Source organism: Kockovaella imperatae (genome assembly GCF_002102565.1).
Source record: "Kockovaella imperatae strain NRRL Y-17943 chromosome Unknown BD324scaffold_13, whole genome shotgun sequence".
In the NCBI taxonomy this organism is placed as follows: Eukaryota; Fungi; Basidiomycota; class Tremellomycetes; order Tremellales; family Cuniculitremaceae; genus Kockovaella; species Kockovaella imperatae.
In genome coordinates, this window is record NW_019028953.1 from 225,473 (window position 1) to 247,404 (window position 21,932).

General features: G+C 51.4%; 6 protein-coding genes across 6 annotated transcripts; 3 read left to right on the top strand and 3 right to left on the bottom strand.

Moving 5' to 3' along the window:
- Positions 1 to 534: 534 nt before the first annotated feature.
- BD324DRAFT_652978 (hypothetical protein) lies at positions 535 to 1,413 on the bottom strand (the record flags this gene model as incomplete). The annotated part of the gene is made up of 1 exon (XM_022018587.1): positions 535 to 1,413. The coding sequence occupies one exon, from the start codon at positions 1,411 to 1,413 to the stop codon at positions 535 to 537; it is 879 nt and encodes a 292-aa protein (XP_021868961.1).
- A 478-nt stretch (positions 1,414 to 1,891) lies between these two features.
- Positions 1,892 to 5,134, bottom strand: BD324DRAFT_582971 (replication factor RFC1 C terminal domain-domain-containing protein; the record flags this gene model as incomplete). The annotated part of the gene is made up of 17 exons (XM_022013589.1): positions 1,892 to 2,047; positions 2,105 to 2,216; positions 2,269 to 2,420; positions 2,471 to 2,633; positions 2,682 to 2,813; positions 2,869 to 3,005; positions 3,056 to 3,212; positions 3,265 to 3,402; positions 3,451 to 3,498; positions 3,550 to 3,635; positions 3,683 to 3,811; positions 3,859 to 3,918; positions 3,961 to 4,147; positions 4,187 to 4,303; positions 4,353 to 4,652; positions 4,702 to 4,869; positions 4,926 to 5,134. 17 exons carry the CDS (start codon positions 5,132 to 5,134, stop codon positions 1,892 to 1,894), a joined length of 2,451 nt encoding a protein of 816 aa, XP_021868962.1.
- Positions 5,135 to 6,313: 1,179 nt separating this feature from the next.
- BD324DRAFT_643262 (origin recognition complex subunit 2-domain-containing protein) lies at positions 6,314 to 7,975 on the top strand (the record flags this gene model as incomplete). The annotated part of the gene is made up of 2 exons (XM_022017533.1): positions 6,314 to 6,673; positions 6,695 to 7,975. 2 exons carry the CDS (start codon positions 6,314 to 6,316, stop codon positions 7,973 to 7,975), a joined length of 1,641 nt encoding a protein of 546 aa, XP_021868963.1.
- Positions 7,976 to 8,056: 81 nt separating this feature from the next.
- Positions 8,057 to 10,520, bottom strand: BD324DRAFT_129775 (hypothetical protein). The gene is made up of 14 exons (XM_022011981.1): positions 10,113 to 10,520; positions 9,862 to 10,056; positions 9,433 to 9,805; positions 9,286 to 9,372; positions 9,139 to 9,233; positions 9,021 to 9,076; positions 8,949 to 8,967; positions 8,838 to 8,882; positions 8,726 to 8,795; positions 8,619 to 8,679; positions 8,454 to 8,566; positions 8,325 to 8,396; positions 8,207 to 8,270; positions 8,057 to 8,156 (listed from the first exon to the last, which is right to left on the bottom strand). Exons 1-14 carry the CDS (start codon positions 10,113 to 10,115, stop codon positions 8,138 to 8,140), a joined length of 1,272 nt encoding a protein of 423 aa, XP_021868964.1. The 5' UTR covers positions 10,116 to 10,520; the 3' UTR covers positions 8,057 to 8,137.
- Positions 10,521 to 11,925: 1,405 nt separating this feature from the next.
- Positions 11,926 to 13,642, top strand: BD324DRAFT_652982 (hypothetical protein; the record flags this gene model as incomplete). Its single annotated transcript, XM_022018588.1, has 2 exons — positions 11,926 to 12,143; positions 12,196 to 13,642. 2 exons carry the CDS (start codon positions 11,926 to 11,928, stop codon positions 13,640 to 13,642), a joined length of 1,665 nt encoding a protein of 554 aa, XP_021868965.1.
- Positions 13,643 to 14,298: 656 nt separating this feature from the next.
- BD324DRAFT_652983 (hypothetical protein) lies at positions 14,299 to 21,748 on the top strand (the record flags this gene model as incomplete). Its single annotated transcript, XM_022018589.1, has 14 exons — positions 14,299 to 14,604; positions 14,691 to 14,816; positions 14,869 to 14,964; positions 15,021 to 15,357; positions 15,405 to 15,618; positions 15,678 to 15,768; positions 15,809 to 16,014; positions 16,063 to 16,354; positions 16,408 to 16,593; positions 16,634 to 19,741; positions 19,790 to 21,298; positions 21,360 to 21,449; positions 21,506 to 21,632; positions 21,684 to 21,748. The coding sequence occupies 14 exons, from the start codon at positions 14,299 to 14,301 to the stop codon at positions 21,746 to 21,748; spliced, it is 6,753 nt and encodes a 2,250-aa protein (XP_021868966.1).
- Between the last annotated feature and the right edge of the window lie 184 nt (positions 21,749 to 21,932).

Genomic DNA, 21,932 nt, shown 5'->3' on the forward strand with positions numbered 1-21,932 from the left:
TGGAGGCTTCTCGAGAGATCTACATTCACCACTGTCTCACTCTCAAGCCTCCACGAACAGCGACGACCAGCCATCTCTTTGCAGATTTCCTGTCAATTTAAAATCCCGACCCAATGCGCCATTCGTCATTTACATCAGGGCATGCATGCATGGCTGCATGCCTTGCACAGCCGAAAGAGCTATCAGATAGGACAGTGCGATCGCTACATGGCTCAGTGACCATTGGACCTGCTCTTTGAGTTTGTTCTGCGCGGATGACATGGAAGGGACAATGTTCTGAAACAATCAAGTCGCGTCAAAGAAATCATCATCCCCATGAAACAGCGCCACAGTGTTTCAACATGCTCGCTCACGTCAAAGCAGGCAACTTTGTCACATTCCCCCGACTCTATTCATGGCAACTGTCCAGTGGGGCCAGGTATCCCATGCATTATAGTGGGAGTGACGAGCTATCTATAGAGACAAGAAGTTGTTCGTTTTGCTGTTGTTAATCGAATGGATCAGGCGGAGATGGCTCACCAGCTTTGATCCAGTCTAATGACGTTTTTCGTCTCTTTGTAAATATTCTAGTAATTCCGCTTGGTCTTTCTCGACATGGCTCAAGCGGGTTGACTCCACATCAAGCTGGCTCGTAGCTGTGCTTTGGCGTATCTGACGTGAAGGAGGACATAAAGGTGCACTGGGATCGTTTGACAATAGTGGTGACGTCGGAGAGGCTGGAGAAGTAGGTGAGGGTTGGGTGTCGAGATGAAGGGTTGAATCGGAAGCTTGAGAGATGACAACATACGGCGGGGAATCGCTAAAAGGTGATTTTGCCATGGGAGGAGGAGGAACTGATGGAGCACGAGATCTGTGCTTTGGACGTTGCTGGGCTGTCAAAGCCTCTGATGATGACGTCCCGGCCATCCTTTGAGGCCTCTTGGGAGTGGGTGAATGGGAAGGAGGAGTAGAGCTGTTTAATCTCTCTTGACGTCTCTTCTCGAAGCAGAAATGATCTTCTTCATCGAAATGACGGATCCGTCTCAATCTCCTCTTCCACCAGAAACTGAGGATGCCGATGAAAATCACAACTGCCAAGATGACTCCTCCAGCGATGAGATAGCGAGGAAGAGTGGACGCTACAGATTCGAGGGAAGCTGTGAGACTGGTCGGGGTGGGTATATCAGGAGATGGAGAGAGAAGGGTCGAGCTGAGGTCAATACCAGATGAGGTGCTGCTCAAATCTGAGCTGGAAGAGCGGTGAATAGGGAGGTGACTAGAGGTCGGGAGAGGTTTCAGTGTCGTTATGGCATGGAGGAGGCTGGTGGTGATGGAAGCGGTCGAGGGAGAAGACAATCGTACTGAGGAAACGGGATCACTCGTGAGGCTCGTCGCGGACGAGAAGACAACGGAAGAAGAAGAAGAAGAAGCCATAATTATGTGCCGAGAATGAGAGCGAGATTGACAATCTGCCTTCCCACTCAATGGGTCGGTCGGAGTGAAGATTGAGAGATGGGGCGTTAGATCGAGCTCTGGAGGACAACGAATGGATGCCTTTTTTCCAATAATTGGTGAATGCCTTTCAATGTCGACCGTGGTCCCTTTCTTCACTAGCGTTTGAGCTGACGATCAAGAATAGACACCAATTTTTTTTCTTCCTCACTCGATCAAGTCACCCGCTGGTCCAAAAGTTTCATCTATGGCGCACACTTCATGTCTGAGCGATACTGAGACAGAGGGTCATAAGGCCATTGGACAACCAGATGAATGAGAGCAGGGCTCAGCTAAATGCAGTGCATATCATACACATGTCGCGGACGAGTGCGAGACCCATCCTGCCGAGGACCAAAGAGCCATCGTCCATCAACTAGCCTAACCGCGTGATGCGCACCAACCCTACACGCTACATGGTCTACTTCTTCTTGCCCGCCCCCGCCCCAACTTTACTCTTCGCCTTGCCTTTGGCAGCGACCGCCTTGATCAATTTGTCTTTCGAGACATCATTGACCTCTTCATCTGGATCTTCTCCCTTGACCGATTCTTCATCGTCAGGTGGCGCTTCGTCCTCCTGCGGGGTTGTTACTCAGCTGCCAATCACACTGGACAGCGAACGGCAATGTCTCACCTCAAAGACATCTTCATTATCAGGCGCTGGACCCACATCTGCAATCTTCTTCTTTGCACTCGCAAACATGTCACCCTTGTGAAACGCAATAGGGTGATCGGACTTGTTGTATCTGAGGCAGACCATCAGCGGGTATCAATAATGCGGAGCCGAGAGATGCTCACTGTTTAGTGAATGCACTCTTTGTCGCCGAGGGGATCTTTTTGGTGATCAGGTCGTCCTTCATCGTGTCGACTCCAAGTTCGACAAACGCATCCCAGTCCTCTTTGCCGAGGTAGTACTCATCCATCACAGATATGACATCCTCGATAGCATCCTGGGACTATCAGCTCTGCCGCTTCACTTGCAATGCTGCCCTACACTCACCGTTCCGTCGTCGATCAGAGGCATGACCAACTTGGTAGCCAGCAATGGCATGTACGTCTCCCGGATCTCCTGTCTGCTCCCAGACACGCGCAAACGCATCCGAATCTGGATATCTGTAAGCAGACGCTGCAGCTTGGTCTGCTTCGAATTCTGCCCAAGCCACCTGATCGAGCCCATCAGAATGAATCATGGCAATTCGCATCACACGTACTGAGGGAATGATGGACCCCAGAAGCCAGACCCTGGTCCTCCTTGAGATCTCATGGGACCGTAGGTGAAATAGGCAGGTTTGACGGTCGACGTGACGGCGTGTAGCGGTAACAGCGACCAGTGCTGTTCGGAGCTGATGGGTGAAACTTTGTTCAGCGCACGTCGCAGAGCTCCCGAGCCCTGCTTACCCTCGGATCATGCGATCCACGAGGTCGCCATCCGATATGGAATCTGCGGCTTTGCTGACGAGTTCAAGATGTTTCAGATCTTTCTCCTGACCAGCGTAACTACCAAGTCCAGCTGGGGCAGTCTTGAGGTAGTGCTCCTACGATTGCCTTTTCAGCGTGCGCTGAGACTTAGGTGACCCATACTGACCTCCATGAACAGAGGGACCATGCCAAAGTCATGGAAATACAACTCCATCTTGTCGTTGAGAGTCTCCTTGTTCGTCTTGGAAAATGCGTATGGTCCAGTCAGCCTCTCGATGATCGTGAAAGGGGTGAGGAGCATATTCTTCTCGTTCATCTTCAACCTGTGAATGCACAAGTCAGTCTCGCGATGCGGCCGTGTTGCAGCACACTTACAACTGTTTGCCCTCATCGAAATCCATATCTGTCTTGCCCAGCTTGAACGTCGAAAGCATGTTCAAGACCTGTCGGATGTCCGAATTGGCACCCTTAACCAGCTCATCCAGGACGTTGGCAGGGATCTTCATCTTCTCCCTAGAACGCGTCAGCAGAGCATCGGGGCAATGTAGACATCTCCCTCACTTGAAGATGATTGACATCAATCGTGATCGTATCTCGGCAGGGCCCGGGCTGGTTCCTGAGTCAGAGAGAAGAGGCACGCTCGACACGCATTCGACGTACCGCTTGAATGTCATGTTGAACGTGGTACTTTGCAATGGCTTCATCTTCTGCAAAGTTCTATCGTTACAGATTAAGATCATCGGAATCTGTTCAATATCAGCCCAACTTCTAATGTGAGGAGCTGGCCACTCACTCGCGTCTTCTTGATCAGAGCGTTCAGAGCGCCGACACCACCTCGGTCACCAGCCGACATGCCGTCCACTTCGTCCATGATAAGACAAGTTCTAGAATCAACGCGGAGATCGCCAATGGCTGTGGTACTCTGCTCACTCGTCAGCAAGTCGAAAAAAGCATAGCTTTCATCCTCACCTGGACACCTTTCCCGGCGAAGAATCCATCGAGAGAAGTATTGTCGATATTTGTGCCGTTCTGACAGATTTTAGCTGATCCATAAAAAATCATATGGCCCACCTCGACCAGCTTCTTGCTCCTCGCATCACTTGCATTCAGCTCTATCGGATTGTACCCCGCCATCTTAGCCATCAAATGAGCGGACGTGGTCTTGCCGATTCCAGGAGGACCGGAGATGAGAACGGCTCGGTAAATGCCCATACCGTCCTTGCCAGGTTTTTTGAAGCCAGACTTATAGTTCTTTTGCCTTTTTCAATTTCAGAGAGATCTCGTCACTCTGACTCACCAGTCGTTCAGCCAGACGCCGAGTCTCTCCACTGGCGCTTTATTACCGCAGATCTCCTTGATGTTTTGCGGAGCATACTTTGTTGTCCATAGCTGAGACGAGAGGGGAGGTATCTTCCTGACCGTTCTCGTCAGGTTACAATGCTTGTAAGCTCCGCTCAACTCACTTGGACGCAATGCCGGTCCCACTCAAAGCCTTTTCTTTCCTTTTTCTCGCTGATTCCTCCGCCTTTTCCCTCGCTTCAAGCTCTGCAGCCTGCTTCATTATCTCTTGCTCCGCCTTTGCTCTAGCCTTGAGTGTCTTGTCGTCGACCTCCCCAGCGCCTCTATTCCGAATGAGATCTAGGAACTGGTCCTCATTCAACGTCTTGATGTTGTTCTTCTTGATAGTCTCGAGCTTCTTTGGTCCAGCGTTTTCTCCCAGGACAACGTACGAAGTCTTTGAGGAAGGTGCACCAGTAACCTTTCTGTAGGAGCCCTATGAGCCTCGTTTTTCCCCAGGTCACAAAGACTCACCCTCCGTAACGCTTGACGAGTTCCGAAGCTTCATCCCGGCCCAGACTGTCAAGCTCCCCGGTGAAAACAAACGTAAGACCAGCAAGACAATCCGGCTCGCCCTCAGGAATCTCTTTGCTGCCGGCAAATTTGGGACCAGCAGCTCTGGCCGCTGCCACGGCGTGATAGCTGAGACGAGATGAGCGGCGCCCACTGTACAACCGAGGATAAAACTTCACTTGAACTTTGGCTTCTCAAACTTCACGTTCTCTGTCTTCTCTGTCTCTTCATTCTTTAGATCCTTCTTCGTAGCCAGCTTCTTGGCGGGAGACTTCTTGGGAGGAGGTGTCTTTTTGGGAGCAGCCTTGCCTTTACTCTTCTTTGGCGGCTCGTCCTTTGAGTCATCATCTTCGTAATCGTCGGATTCCTCGCTCGACTCCTCATCGACATCCATCGCCTGACGATTCAGTCAGCCTTGATCTCAAGGTTTGAGGCAATGAACCCACATCACTATCCTCCTTTTTCCTAGCCTTGCTCTTGCCCTTTGGAGTGATCTTCGCGGATCCCCGACCGGTAGTTGCAGCCTTGGCGCTGGGTTTCACTTCCACCTTCTCCTCCTCTTCCGATGACGACTCTGCATACTTAGGCTTTTTCACGGGTCTCCCCGTTGAGCTCGTCTTATTCTTCGCAGCAGGCTTGACATCCTCGTCCTCAGACGGATCGGACTGCACGACCCGTTTCTTTGCGCCGCCGGACACCTTTCCAGACGTTGGTCTATTCGTCTTTGGTGTTGGAGGCGGGGATGGCGTATCGTCAAGGAGGAAAACATCTCGCTTCGGCTTTGGACGCGAGGACGAAGAGGAGGAAGCAAAGTGTTTAGAGGTTGTGGGCTTGGACGCGCTTGACCTGCAGAGAATGCTGTCAGTCGAACATGACATAAAGCACGACTGGAGCTAACTTTGGTCTGTATGTCGTCAGTAAAATGGAACCGCACAGCGGTGTTGATCGACCCACGGCGCTGAATCAGGCTTGACATCTTCTTCCTCGCTATCATCTTCCCAAAGATACATTAGCATGGATTCAAATTAGCGATCCCCGCCCGTCTCACCTATGGCTATCGGTTGTCCACCCGTGCCAGCTTTACCACCGCTCGGTCGAGATGGCCCTCCCTGAAAGATTGTCAGAGGCTTCGTTTTTAAGTATGACTGCTCTATATGTACTCCATTGCTGCCCTGCGAGAACTACCAGAGCTATCAGTCCATAGCCCCATTGGGTCCATATCGGAAGATCAGCTCACAAAATTCCTGATATCTCTTCCAACTGCCGGAGCTTCTTTCTTGACCACTTTCTTGGCCTTTTTTGGGCTCTCGCTAGCCTTTTGAGTGCTAGGGCTGGCGGAAGGCGCCATATTGGGCAGCTCTGTGCAGCCGAGTTTGATCCTTGTCCAGAGATCAGAGATCAGTCTACCCAGCTAGATGACGCGCTGAATTGTCGAGCAGTGGAAACATGACATCGGCGATCGCCGAAACGCGAATGCCAGATCGAACTGACCGAAATGCTTACCATACAAGAGGTTTCCAAGATTCTGGCTTGCGAATTGGACTTGCTGCACGGTTGATCTGGACGTACGAGGATGGCGTCTACGTCTAGGCAGTCGACCAGGAGACTCAAGGTCAATGGATCCAGTATCGAGGACAGATTTGAGGAAGACGGCGGCGACGAGGCGAGCGCTTCTCACCTCGTCTCCTTCCTTACTGGCTATGATACTTCTCGAACGGGTCGAGATGTAGACGAAGATGAGGACGAAAGTGAGGATGACAGGAAGGATGGAGAGAAGAGTGAGGATGAAGAGGACGACTATGAAGATCCAGATGAGGATGGCGAGATTGATCTGACACCGTCTAAGAGGAATCGTACGGGTCTGGTGGGATTACCCAGCTCAGGACGATCCACACCTAGATCTAACCGAAGTACGCCCGTGAAGCGGAAACAGGTGAAGCCAAAGAAACCAAAGACTCCAATGACTGGTGGTATGGGAGGTGATGGGGTTGCGTCGGATGAATACGGCTACATCAAGACTTCTCGAGCGGATGCCTATTTTTTATCGCATTCCAAGTCGTCAAGGACATCCGGAAATTCTTATTCATCGCTTGTCAGGCCACTCTCGCAAGCGACATACGAATCACACGCTTCATCGGCTCGATCTAAGGGCAAATCGAAGGCCTCTATCGAGAGCCTCTTGGCGTTCCACGCGCTTAAATTCGATCAATGGGAGTTGGAATTGGAAGAAGGATTCAATCTCCTACTTTACGGCTATGGAAGTAAAAGGAGACTGATCAACCGTTTCGTCAAAGATCGACTGGCCTACAGGGGTCACTGTGTAGTTGTGAATGGACATTTCCCACAGCTCGGCATTCGAGACATTCTGAATCAGATAGACGACACACTAGGTGTGTCACAGAATATCCCCGTTCCACCTCTGGCGACGTCTCCTCTGGATCGATCCGCCCATAGGATATACAGCTACTTTCTTCCTCCGGAAGCCCTATCCTCCACCCATGGTTCTCAATACCCAACGGCCGACGCTCCACTCTACCTTGTCATCCATAATATCGACTCTCCGACTCTACGAACACCTCGTTCTCTCGCCATTCTCTCGCTCTTAGCTTGCTGTCCGCGTATACATCTCCTCGCTTCATTCGACCACATCCATACTCCTCTTCTCTTCTCCACGACAATGAATGATACTCCCCCTCATCATTATGAAACGGGCTCATTCACAGGTACCCCATCCCCAGAACGAGGCTTCAATTGGCTGTATCATAATTCAACGACCTATGACGACTATGACCTCGAGTTGACGTATCAGCGCCTGACGTCTAAAGCTGCCCTTGGAGGCATCTCTTCATCCTCAGTGACGGGTATATCCGAGGAAGGAGCCCTTCAGATCCTCCGATCTGTTCCCCCGATGGCATTGCGTCTCCTCAAACTGCTCTTGTCCAAACAACTTGCATCTTTACCGCCAGAACCGAGATTTCACGTCGCTCATCCAGCATCTCAGACCTCGCCGTCATTCGCGATCGACAATGATATTCTCCAGCGGCTTGCCCGTGAGAAATTCATTGCTCGGGAAGAGGAGCGATACAATGCCTTGATGGGAGAGTTTAAAGACCATGGAATGGTCGTAGAGGCTCAGGCCGATGCAGAAGGTAGGACGGGGAGATGGGTCTGGGTACCACTCGGCAAGGCTGCGATTGAGAGGATACTCGAGACGATGCACGAAACCGAAGTGTAATGAGTCGAAGGGAAGGGGGCATGCATGGCGTGAGGATGTCCGACGACAAGCATTACAATCAAAGTCCTCGCTGGCCTATATACAAAAGCCCCTTGCCCCGAACCGCTCGCGGAGCATGAGTCGTTGGGCAGGCGAGGGACTCTAAAGAAAACTTTTCCCCTGCTACTGAGCGGTGAAGTAGCTAACGAGCGTTGATCAGTAATTTCATACGGTATGCGTCACTAAACCCACGAGCACGTGTTCTCGGCCCCGCGTTGAGCAACGGGGAGAATGACAGAAGCGTGATTCGAGTTGGCTGGCAGGGGGAATGTTAACGGCAAGCAAGGTTGTAGCGTCTTTGACGACTCACACATGATGGTACAGATCCTGTAGGCTCCCTGTTGAAGTCCGCCGACGACATCGATAGATGAAATGCCATTCACTAAAGCCCGTGAGTATCAGTATGACGCAGGACACATGCTGAGAAATGTGAACTTGCCATCTCCAAAGTCGAAGCCTTTGAAAAAGTCAAACTCTTGAGGATTGAGCAATTTGGGGGATGTGATGGATTCCATCTTTTGCACGACGACGTGTGCGTGACCGACAATCTTGCTGCGAAGGAGTTCAGCCTAAAGCGGCACCATGGACACGCCAGACGTCTCACCCGCTTCCGTCTAGCTGTTGGGGACCGGCATAGTAGTTCTGCTTGGCATCGGTGAATGAGCCTGAGGCAGTTCAGCTGAATCGGATATCAGGCTGGGCCAGACACACCAAGAGTCATGCCTTGGACAGCCAGTTTGATGGTGAATGTCTGACCAGCTTTGACTTGTCCGTTGTTGGCCTATTGAACGATGAGCAAAGGGAACGTCGGGGTCCGACTCACAGGTTCAGTGAACATTGTAGACACCATGTTCTGTGTCGAGGGGATCTAATGACGATCAGCAGAGCTTCACGCTTCGTAGCCGAGCTCAATTCGCGCTCTTCTTGGACTCACATCTCCGATAGGCGTGACGCTGAGCGGGAGAGCCGGTCAGGTTGCACATCGTCTCAAGTTTCCCCTACTCACGCGCAGCTGCCACCCGTCACTTGTTTGCCGTTTGTCAGCGTCTTCCCTTCGCAGAACTGACGGTATGCGTCAGACACATGTCATAGAATTTCGTGGCTCGATCTTGCCCTCAACTCACATCGATGTAATTGTTGTCTGTTGTAGCCGAAGCGGCTTGACCAGCGGTCGCATTCCCATTCGCTTGAGTCGTCAGGATAAGTTTAGGGTCGAGTGCTGAGCATCCAGTGTCATTCTTCTTCGCCAACGAGGGAATCAGTCGACTCACTCTGCCCTCCGTTGTTGACTAGTTGAGGGACCGCCGGACCAGGTTGACCATTCTCATTGGCAGCTACGGGAGCTGCAGCAGCAGCACCTGTGTCTGGTCAGCGGCTTTCAAAATCCGAAAATCAGAAAGGCTGAAGATGATACTCACCCCTGTTGTTATTGTTCTGACCATTGTTGTTCTGACCGTTGTTATTCTGGGCGTTGTTGTTGTTCTGACCATTGTCTTGGCCATTGTTCTGACTCTGACCATTGTTCTGACCATTGTTCTGACCGTTGTTGTTCTGCTGACCATTGTCGTTCTGCTGACCGTTGTTCTGCTGACCGTTGTTCTGACCATTCTGACCGTTGTTCTGACCGTTGTTCTGACCATTGTTCTGACCATTGTTTCCACCTCCGAATCGCCCACCGCCGAACTGACGGGGCCGATCACCGCGGAAGTGCCGTTTACGCTCTGATGCTTCATGTGAAGCCCATTGGAGATCCCTAGCGGGATGACGACTCCAGTCAAGAGGCATGAGACCCTGGTAGCAAGTCAGGGATAAATGAGTTTGACTGGGTAAAGGTGGAGACGACTTACTCGACGAGCGGGGCTCGCCAGGCCCATGCCGGGGCTCAGGAGGAGCACACTGGACAGTAGAAACAGCACTGAGGTCTTCATCATGTGATTTTTTGAGTCCGTGTATGGGCAGGTGTAAGTGGATTGTGGTCTGCTGGAGGCTATTGGTGTGTTAATGGTCAGGGCAATTGCCGTGCTGTACCGGACGAAGGAGGACTGGGCCGCCGGACTCTAGTCAGTCTTGACTACACGAGCATCTGGAAACGACTCACCATACCAGTCTCTTGCCAATGAAGTGCAGTCCGAAGTTGAGGACAGAAAATCGTCGCCAGGACGTTTCTGCGCCAGAAGAATCAACCTAGACCGGCTGGTGATCCTGTGGAATGGTCAAAGATGAGGATACAAGAAGTGAGAGTAATAAGGTCAAGTGGAGAAAGAGGCTGAAGAGTGGCCACAGTGTGAGCTTTATGAGGCAAAACTCGTATGATTGTGAGGGTGTAGTCCAGGGAGACGAGCGACTCGGTCGTCCCGTCTCATTCGGCTCGTCAGTCGGCGTCGCCTCACTACGTCTCCATGGATACCTTGAAAGGACTCCCCAGCAGGACATGACTTTAGATTCGCGATAGGTCCCCTGACCTACTCGTTCCTGTCGCTTGGTGATGGTGCTACTCTGACCATTCGACCATACCCTCATCGACCATGCCGATATGGAGCTGAGTGATCACCGACCGGACCCTCATCCCGCGGGAAGTGTCGAAGCGTCCGGCATATCTCCTTCGAGTGACTCGACATTATGATTTGATCAGTCAAGGGGTCAGCGCAGGACACATTGGGCCAAATGCCCTTCTTGTAGGGAGTGGGAATAGCTTCGCTGTGACATCGATGGCAGAATTGACCGCGGCAGAATGGTGTTGAGTAGCAATCCAATCTCCCGTCGGCCGTGATAACAAAGCATGCAGCTCAAGTCATGCACTGGTGAGGAGATGCTGGGATGCTTAAGCTGTATACCCGTCAGTCCGTCGTAGAACCTCACCGCTCATGCATACGAGCTTACTGCTAGGTGAAGGCGTGGGTGCAGCATACCCAGCTATTTTGATTCCGCGTTAAACCCCGAGTCCAGAGCCCAAAGGTATGATGACCCTCGTACCTCGACCCATACTCGAATCAACCTTTAGCCACCACAGACTACTTTGGCAGGCGATAGAGAGGATGCAGACATGCTCGCAAGCCTCAATTCCTCTCAATGGCCAGGGAAGAACAAAGCACGCAGGACTTGCTCCTCGATCCCCAATCACGTGCCAATGCTCGGAGCGATCACTGAGCTCACGAGAAGGCTGTCTGAGACTTTTTGAGTGAGAGACATGCACGATGGTGGCCAACAATAGCGCCAGGGATCCAAGCTAGCGGTTGAGCGTAATACTGAATGATCTGCTGATGACCTGTACACCAAACGCGTCCCTGCCAACTTACCTGTCACTGGTCACTCACAACTTTGTTCATTCGCTTGGACTATCCGACCATCCCGCACATACCTTTGAGAGCTTGGACTAGTGGGACCTAGGGCTTGATGTCCCTGGACACTGCACTTCGCGAGCTTCTGGCCTTCAAAGAACCAGAGTGCATTGATCATATAAGAGTGGGGAAAAATTAGGGGGGGAACCTTGACCCAACCCTTTCTCACAACTCCATCTCTTCTTACAAGTCAAGACTGTACAGCAACCGCTCGATTACGCGCATCCCTCCTCGCATTGGATAGTGGATCCACTCGCATCTGTTCGGTACCCAACACCTCTCTCTGGATTACCTATTAGGTTGCTCACTCCGTGTCTAGAAGGAAAGACTGGTCATCACAGTCCCAGTGCACACGACCCTTTCAGATCGCTGTGGAGCCATTTCTCACCTGTCCTCACCTGTGTACGTATTCACTCGCCAATAGCCTTCCTTTCGAACCTTTGGTTGCCAGACAAGGTTTCGTCCTCCAACTTTCTCGGAGGGGACAAGGAAGCGAAGATCGATATTGTCCTCGCTCGCCCCAATTAGACCAAAGGATTCGTAAGGATTTGAGGCTCAGCCTTCATAAGAACGATGGCAGTGAATCATCGGAATGTTTTCGCCACTGAGCACTCTTCAACCAATCCATCTCTATCTCCGCTCAGATCGGAGGGAGGAGGAGCCATTGGTGTGCTTGACGACGATCTCGCTACTGTGACCAGAATCGACAATCTAGGTCAAGAGCCTGACGACTGCACTGTCGTTGATAAAGACCCCTTTTGTGTGACAGAGGACGGAGCTAAGAGGAAACTGTGAGTAGTGGCTTGAACTGAAGAGACAACGCTGAAAGGTATCGAAACTCAGCTCCATCCCTAACATCTCTCATCGACACAGCTCAGATAAAGTCAAGGGAATCCGTAATCGCCCTTCACTCTCACCTTCTTTCACTTCGTTCCTCGTGCCGTCGAGGATTCGACTACCTCGTCGATCCTCTGCTCAACCCGGCACTACTGCGACGCTCTCATCCTTGTCGATTGAACCCGAACCCCACTCGTATCCAGGCTCACCCACCATGTCGAAGCCTCGCAACACGGCCCTCGAGGCGTTCACAAACTGGCTAGCTGTCAAGCCGCCTACTCCACCCGTCGATCGACCCTCAGCGGTCCTCGTCTCTGACGTGCCGGAGCCTATTCCTGCTATGCTTCGATACCCTCCCAAGGATCCTAATGAAATCCCGCACTCACCAGATTGTATCGACTGTGCACACAAGCGAGTCGTCAAGGGGGATACCTTTGTAACGGCATCTCCACATGGTCAAGACGAGTCGCTCAGCATCCAAATTGGACAGCATGGTCAAGGTGGACTCTTTCGAAGCACCGATGAACAGGAGCGCGTGAACAGGGTCCACTCCAATCGCTTTGGCTCTTCACCTTCGCTCGCAAGTTTGGCCAGTGCCGTCGAGTCTGGAGCAAAGACCCGACCTGAATTATCCATCTCGACCACTCTGTCCCATCGTGCTCGGCGTCCATCACAATTGGCCTCTCAAGCCAGCTCCTGCATTGACTTGACCGCACTTCCCGAGAGCGAAGAGGTTACTACTTTCAAATCCCCGGGGCCATCAAATCAGCTAATCGAGGAGGATACCAGTCTTCCCACGCTCTATTCTGCCACCGTTGACAAAGCGATCACCGAAGAGCCTCAGACTGTCTCCCCCAGTGAATTGTCAAATCAACGTGTTTGGCTCTGCTCTCCTCCACCTCGTTCTCCGCCCCTTTCCCCGCTTCAGCTTGATTCAAGCTCTACCCTGAATGTCAACCAACCCGTCCCTGTTACGATGACTCGATCGAGGTCGGAGGCCACCGTCGCCAGCATTACCGTGGAGCATATTCAACCAGCGACCTTTGCGTCCCGATGGTGTAACAAGACTGGACGAAGAAACAGACCATTCGTCACTCGATCCTTCTCGACAGGTCGACTAGCGACTGAATTCGATGATCAAGGTCGAGTCATCTGCCTCTCTGCTCATTCAGATCGGGTTCTAGCAAACAAGATCAGCGTTGAGCCCGTATGGAAGATCAAAACGCCTATCGTCAGTGAGCCCCCAACGCCTACTTCGCCCGGCGGTCAGAGTCCATTTGCTAGTGTCAGATCTCGCTTCGGGTCAAGCGCCTCTCCAAGTATGAAGGGATCAAAGATGGGCCGACCGATGCCCAAGCGGGCAAACTCTGAATCCCGCGATTCGCCCTCGGAATTTGGCGCTCTGAATTCTGGTCCCGGCAATCAACAACGAGGGGCTGGCATTGTCCAGTGATGGAGCAGGACATATCGACTGATTGATGCCATAAACCAAACGAATGTCTGTATCAAGCGAATCAGGGTATAAGGGATGTCTGGGGTCGTGTGCTTGGTACTGTAGTGGAAAGATAAGTGTCAAGGGATCATCTTGCCTGCAGGTCAGGATATCAATTACCATCATTAATCTATACGCTCAACGATGTGCCTATATCTCTTGCGGGTCGACGTGCTCAACGTTAATGTCATGAATGCTGTCTTTACGTTTCATGCGTTGACGGAACTCCTTCGAATGCATCAGCAGGTGGGCATTCTTCTACCGGGTGGCTGCGGGTGTTCAGCACCTTCCGACAAAAAGGTCCCGACTCGATGGAGACCCACAGGTCTGTCAAGCTGCCAAAATGGTGCTTGGGCGCTCCAGACCGGCGAGTGATGCATGGACAAGAGGTCTACAGTGCCCATGAATGAGCCTCAAGCTCTCGGTTGCCCAGCCAAAATGCCGTAATTGAGAGAGCGCTCAGCCAGAAAAGTCAAAAAGTTGGACGCGACGCGCTTGCGAACATTGAAAACCCTTTTGATCTTGTTCATCGACCTAGTAGCAAGACGTGTATTTAGGAGTCTGCTCCGAAGGGCGTCCAGCCTCCTGCTCCCATCGTAGGCTGTCCAAGATCCACGATGCCAAGTCGTGGAGCCAACAACTTTCGAGGTCGTGGAAGAGGCGGAGGATCGAATACTCGATTTCAGGGTAAACGATCATCGTTCAGAGGTCGCGGCGGTCGAGGACGAGGTGGATCTTCCAATGTAGCGTACGGAATCGATCGTCCCGCTCCGGTTCGGGAAGATGATGGAAGTGCGCAAGCTGAAAAGTTTGAAGAGGTCAGGACATGGGATGAGATTGACGGCAAGTTGGGTTTTGAGAGGTTTGAAAGTGGACGACATGCTGGAGAGACTCGGCGAGGTTGGTTGGTCAACATGCACCAGGTGAGTAGCCCCGTGGTTAGAAGGGACGGCAGGAACGGCCCGTATCTCTGATATGATCATGGCATGGTGGACTTACTTCTCGCTAGACCCTCATCCAATCCACTTCTCATGCTACCGGAACGGCAGCTGTTGACTTTTACTTCATCCAAGAGGACGGAGGGATGTTCAAGGCGACGGTGCCGTGCGAGCCATACTTCTACGTCACTTGCAGGGTGAGCTATGTTGGCTCTGGTCTCGAAACAGTCAGCTTATGTGATCGCTCAGGGGGGCTCAGAGACGATAGTCGAGGAATGGATGATGAAGCGGTACGAGGGTACATTGATCCGCGTCGAACGGGAAAAGAAATGGGACTTGGATCTAGTGAGAGACATCCCTGGACCTTTGTCCCCCTTACATGTCTGACGTTCTTGGTTCAGCCTAATCACCTCTTATCAGCACCTCCCGTCTTCCTCAAATTCTTCTTTCACAACACGCAGGATCTACAAATGGTCAAGAGAGAGATTTTACCTCTGGCACTCGCTAATTCGGCAAAGTTCACCGCTGTCGATGCCTATGCCGACGTGGTCGGGATGTCAGGAGCCAACCTAGCTCCTACAACACAGTATGAAGAGGACGAGAATGGTGCAGGAAGCAGTAAAGCGTGGGGTCTCGAAGAAAGTGAGGGAAAGAAGAGAGAAAGGGAGCCTGGCGAATGTATAATTGATATCAGAGAACACGATATCAATTATTATCTCCGAGTCGCCATTGATCTAGGTGAGTGACTCTTCCGAGCCAGGATGTGATGAGCTTACGAGGAACAGACATACGTGTGGGATTGTGGTATGATGTAACTTCTCAAGCTGGTGCCATCAAGTTGGAGCGGATACCCTCCATCGTCAAGCGTGCCGACCCAGTCGTCATGGCATACGACATAGAGACAACCAAGCAGCCACTCAAATTTCCAGATCAACAGACGGATCAGATCATGATGATTTCGTACATGATTGACGGACAGGGATATCTCATCACGAATAGGTAGGCTCTCCATCCACTGGCGTCAAGTGATGGACCTGCTGACATCCACGACTGTACAGGGAAATCGTTAGCGAGGACATTGATGATTTCGAGTATACGCCACGAGACGAATACCAGGGAGAGTTCACAGTGTTCAACGAGCCGGACGAGGTAAGAACGATGCTATTTGCAACTGGCTGACGTATATCAGCCTGCTCTGATTAGGAGATGGTTTGAACACATTCGAGAAACTCGACCAACCGTCATCGCGACGTACAACGGGGACAGTTTCGATTTCCCCTTCGTCGACGTTAGGGCCAAGATCCATGGTATCAGTATGTACGATGAGATCGGGTTCCGCCCGGACAATGAGCAGGAGTACAAAAGTCGATCATGTATGCACATGGACTGCTTCAGGTGAGTTTCAAGTCCCCCTCGCTGGCTCGTACTGATGCGTGTTCCTAGATGGGTCAAACGAGACTCGTACCTCCCTCAAGGAAGTCAAGGTCTCAAGGCAGTGACAACCGCGAAGCTTGGCTACGACCCCATCGAACTGGATCCCGAGCTCATGACGCCGTACGCTATCGAGCAACCGCAATCTCTCGCCCAGTACTCCGTCTCCGATGCCGTGGCAACATACTACCTGTATATGAAATACGTCCACCCATTCATCTTCTCCTTGTGCAATATCATCCCTCTTAATCCGGACGAAGTGTTGAGGAAAGGATCCGGGACACTATGCGAGACGCTGCTCATGGTCAGTGGCTCAGCCCTTTCTATCTCGGGGGAGTTCGCTGATGCGCTTCATAGGTGGAGGCATACCAGGCCCATATCATCATGCCCAATCGACATGAAGATCCGCACGGTGTCACATATGAGGGTCATTTATTGGCATCTGAGACGTACGTTGGTGGACACGTCGAGGCGCTGGAGGCCGGTGTCTTCCGGAGCGACATACCGACACACTTCAAAATTGAGCCAACGGCCATCCAGCAGGTAAGCGGCGTCTGAAGGGTCAAATGCTGACCTTTGCCAGCTGATTGACGATCTTGACGCCGCACTGGTCTTCTCCATCAAAGAAGAAGGCAAGATTGATCTCGATCAAGTCGTCGACTATGACGACGTGAAGAGCCAAATCCAATCTGCCCTAGAGCTCATGCGGGACAATCCCAACCGATTTGACAAACCTCTCATTTATCACCTCGACGTCGCGGCCATGTATCCGAATATCATGTTGTCGAATCGACTTCAACCTGATGCCGTCAAGGATGAGGCGGCGTGCGCGGTATGTGACTACAATCGACCGGATAAGAAGTGCGATCGGCGCATGGAATGGGCATGGCGTGGGGAGTACTTCCCAGCGAAACGCGACGAGGTCAACATGGTGCGATATGCGTTAGAGCAAGAAATGTTCCCTGGAAAGTGGCCGACAGATCCCAAACGGAGGTTTGTCGATCTTGGCGAAGTCGAACAGTCTGCGTTAATACATAAACGGCTGGGCGACTATTCTCGCAAGGTCTACAAGAAGACCCATGATACCAAGATTGTCAATAAGACGGCAATCATCTGTCAGCGGGAAAATTCATTCTACATCGACACTGTACGGGCCTTTCGAGATCGACGGTACGAGTACAAAGGGCTTCACAAGACTTGGAAAAGAAATCTCGACAAGGTCAACGAAGAAGGTGCGGCTGTACTGGCCGTGGACGAGGCAAAGAAGATGATTGTGCTGTATGATTCACTTCAGTTGGCACACAAGTGTATTCTCAACTCATTCTACGGCTACGTCATGCGGAAGGGTGCCAGATGGTACTCGATGGAGATGGCTGGAATCACCTGTCTTACTGGAGCCAGCATCATTCAGATGGCCCGACAATTGGTGGAGCAGATTGGTCGACCTCTCGAGCTGGACACGGATGGTATCTGGTGTATGCTGCCTGGGGTATTCCCCGAGAACTTCTCCTTCAAGCTCAAGAATGGGAAATCTTTTGGAATTTCGTACCCCTGTACGATGCTGAATCATTTGGTCCACGCTCAATTCACCAATGATCAATATCATTCGCTGGTAGACAAGGAGTCTGGCTTGTATGACATTCGAAGCGAAAACTCAATCTTCTTCGAATTGGATGGCCCGTACCGCGCCATGATTCTGCCCTCATCAAAGGAAGAGGACAAGCTCCTGAAGAAGCGTTATGCAGTGTTCAACCCTGATGGAACGCTAGCTGAGCTCAAGGGGTTCGAAGTCAAACGAAGAGGAGAATTGCAACTCATCAAGATCTTCCAATCCCAAATCTTTGACAAATTCTTGCTTGGCACAACGACAGAAGAGTGTTACGCCGAGGTGGCTGTAGTTGCCAATCAATGGCTTGACATCTTGCAGTCCAAAGCGTCCAGTCTTCATGACAATGAGCTGGTCGATCTCATTGCTGAGAATCGAAGCATGTCCAAGACTTTGGCAGAGTATGGAGGACAGAAATCAACTTCCATAAGCACGGCTCGACGCTTGGCTGAATTCCTTGGAGATCAAATGGTCAAGGACAAGGGTCTCAGTTGTCGATTTATCATCTCCGCCAAACCCAACGGAGCCCCTGTTACAGAGCGCGCTGTCCCGGTAGCCATCTTCACCGCGGAACCGGCGATCAAGAGACATTTCCTGCGCAAGTGGCTCAAGGACAACTCGCTCACAGATTTCGATTTGCGGACTATTCTCGATTGGGAGTATTATACAGAACGACTTGGCTCTGTCATTCAGAAGCTCATCACCATACCTGCCGCATTGCAGAAAGTAGCCAACCCTGTGCCTCGCATCAGACATCCAGATTGGCTATTTAAACGCGTCGCTGCCAAAGAGGACAAATTCCAACAGCACAAGCTCACGGACATGTTTGCCAAGATGCGGACCATGTCAAAGGATATCGAAGACATCGGGGAACCCTCTAGATCCGAACTCAAAGTTGCGGTGGTCAAGAGAAAACAAATTCGAGAGGCCGAGAAACCTCCTTCACCGGAAGTCGATTACTCTGGCTATATTCGCGTAATGCGATCACAGTGGCAAAAGCAGCGTGTTGAACGCGCTCGCGCGAGGAAGAATGGCCGAAGGCAGGATGCCACTGTATCGTCGATGCTTCAGTCCAGAACCCAAAGTTTGGGAGGTCGACAGTGGGACATCATTCAGATAGCTGCAACTCCCAGACCAGGAGAATTCAAACTGTGGCTTGCGATTGACGGGACGTTCCAGTCGGTCCGCCTGAGAATCCCTCGAGAGTTTTATCTCAATTTCAAGGGACTACCTGGAGCCGACACCTTTTCACCTCGATACGAAGCTACGTCTGTAGCTCGGACTTTGCCTCGAGGCCAGGCTGTCCGACAGCTCTTCCGCCTTATTGTGGATGAAGCTCTATTTGTGGAAGGCGAAAGCCATTTCTCAAGCCTCATCAATAATCCGAATGTGGACGGAGCATTCGAACTCCAGGTCCCACTGATCACTCGTGCTCTGCTCAATCTTGGCTCATCATGTACTCTTCGGTCCAACGCTCTTGGCGCCATGTCTCGTGGTCTTGACAAAGGCTTCGATCTGGCCGATCTAGAAAAGGCTGAATCGAGTGTGCTGCGACACAAATATCTTGACGAGGGCAGAGGAATCCGGTACCATTTCCTCTTCCACGCCACTATTAACTCTAGACATCTAATTGCGCTGTTCTCGCCGGATGTTCCGGTGAAAGTGTACGTCGTGGACGGAGCGAGGAACCGTCAGCAATTGCCAACTCCAGCAAGATGGTATAATGAGCGAGTGGACAGAGCGGAGGTCGGCGTCTTCCAGTATCCCTCAGATCTTGAATTCGACACCAACTACTACAACACAGAGACGGCAGCCATGCGTCAATTGACCAAAGACCTTCAGTCAGTCAAACACCGTCTTAATGTCGTCGCCCTCTGTTCGCCGTTCGATCATTCATACTACCAAGCTCGTGGACAGGTATTCTCCGAAATGCCATTCATCACGTACAGGCTCGGTAAAGAAGAAGAAGCTTCCTTGATGTGGCTAGTCCAGAGTTCGAGACGGATGGTCACGCAATATCTCAAGCTGTCAAAATGGATCTCAAATCAAATTGTCATTGCTGCTCATTATGATGTCCCTCTTGGAGTGAGCCGTGGTCCGACTCACTGAATTTCAACGCTGACATATTTACAGAACCTTGGCCCAGATCCAGGAGTATTCCTCGCCGATATTGAGTTTGCTCGTCGCCTCAAAGCTCAGGACATGGTTCTTTGGTGGTCACCTTCCCCGCGACCAGATCTTGGCGGATCTGAAGAGGACGCAAACACCCCGGAAGATCTGGTCGCCCCACACATCTCCAGCAAAGGTTGCTTCTCCTCCGTTGTCCTCGAAATGGAGATTACCGACTTGGCCATCAACGCAATTCTTCAATCTGCTCTCGTCAACGAGATGGAAGGTAGTGGAACGGGGTCACTGGCCTTTGACTCTGCCTCACACAATCTTGACGAGTATGCGAAAGGTACGGCGAACAGCGCCGTCATGCTCGGTGATGCTTCCTTGTCAACTCAGACGTTTGGTGTGCTCAAGACAATGGTCCGATCTTGGTTCTTGGACAAGGCGAGGGCGCACGTCAAAGGCGTCGTTGATTCGCCTGCCGATTTGGTAGTGGATCAATTCTGGCGATGGATCAGCTCGACTTCCTCTTGCATGTTTGAGCCTGCGCTCCACCGGTTCTTACACGGTCTGATGCGAAAGACATTCCTTCAGCTCTTGGCTGAGTTCAAGCGACTGGGCACCCATGTGGTCTATGCCGATTTCAATCGCATCTTCTTGCTCACTACCAAACCAGATGCTGGGGCTGCCTTCGCATTTGCCAAGTACCTCGTTATTGCTGCCAACTCGCAAGAGCTCTTCCGACACTTGGTCATTGATGTTACTCAATTCTGGAATTACTTGGCCTGGATGGATGTTGCGAATTTTGGAGGTGTCAAAGTATCTCCTGCCGCAGCGAGCAGCCTCGAACCACCTCGACAACGATTTGAAATAAGCATGGACTGGAACATTCAATCATTCCTGCCCGGTGCCCTTCAACCGATATTCGAGCGAAACGTCGCGTCCTTCATCTATGCCTTGTACACTGCCAAGAGGGGTTCAAGCGATGGACGCACACCACTCCGAGTCATTCATTCTCTGAATATCGATGAACCTGGTGAGAACTCGTCTATTGATCCTGCAAAGGAGAAGGAGCAGAAAGCTGGCTCGAAATCCATCTCCCAGAATTTGACTCGTCGCCTTCTGGCCGATGTTGCCAGTGCGAAGCGGAGACAAGTAGCGTCAGCGACGAATGAGGACGAAGCTCTGGCTCTAGCCTTCCCTGAGCTTCCGGGAGCCCGGGGAGACAGGACGAATCCGACTTTGGAACTCGTCAAAGCTATCTGTGAAGTCTTGTCCTTGGATACGGAACATTCCATCGATGTCCAAATCCTGCGTCGAAACTTGCTCGACTTGCTCGGCGTTCGAGAATTCTCGACCGAGGCGGCTTTCAAAAACCCTTGCGATACCATCAGTGTCCCGATGGTCATCTGTTCCAGATGTAATGCTATCAGGGATGTGGATCTATGTCGTGATCCCGATAGACTGCCAAGCGTCGACCCGGTGTCTGGGGAGACCATTCCACCATCTAGAAAGAGTTGGGTCTGTCATGTGAGTGTGGTTTAGTTAAGCATCTTCTCCCTTGGTCAGGTACTGATCTTTGCGCTTACAGAAATGCGACTCTGAATACGATCGATTCCAGATCGAACGGCCTTTGATCGACATGATCTCGAGAATGGTCACGTCGTTCCAGACTCAGGATGTGAGTCATCACCGTCTCTTTACCAGAATTTTCAAGCTCATGACTTCCCATCTTAGCTCGTTTGCCTCAAATGCAATCTATCCAAGGATGACAACCTTGCGCCAACTTGCCAATGTGGCGGATCATTCAAGCCCTCATTAAACAGAGGCGAAATGAGAAACAAGTTGAGAATGATCAAGAGTGGTGAGTGTGAGAATCGTTTGATTAAGCGACTTTCGCTAATGATCCTCCCAGTGACAGACTATCACGAGCTACACATGGCTGGTGATTACGTTGTTTCGACATTGAGGATGTGGTGAGGGTCGTAGAGGAGGGGCTTTTAACAGAAAAGGAGATTGATTTCGCGTCTGTAGCATCACTTTCAGTTCCTGTATCATGTTGTAAAAATACGGCATCCTGTTCCCGATCCACATGCATTGTCAGAGATAGACGAAATTTACAGAGCGGAACCGCGACCTCCATTTGATCACCTCCCTTCTCCAG

Coding starts and splice junctions, on each gene's coding strand:
- BD324DRAFT_129775 (XM_022011981.1), bottom strand. Junction 9,373..9,432: donor TCAGAACAATAACAACAGGG/GTGAGTATCATC, acceptor GACCAGACACAG/GTGCTGCTGCTGCAGCTCCC. Junction 9,234..9,285: donor AGTCAACAACGGAGGGCAGA/GTGAGTCGACTG, acceptor CTGGATGCTCAG/CACTCGACCCTAAACTTATC.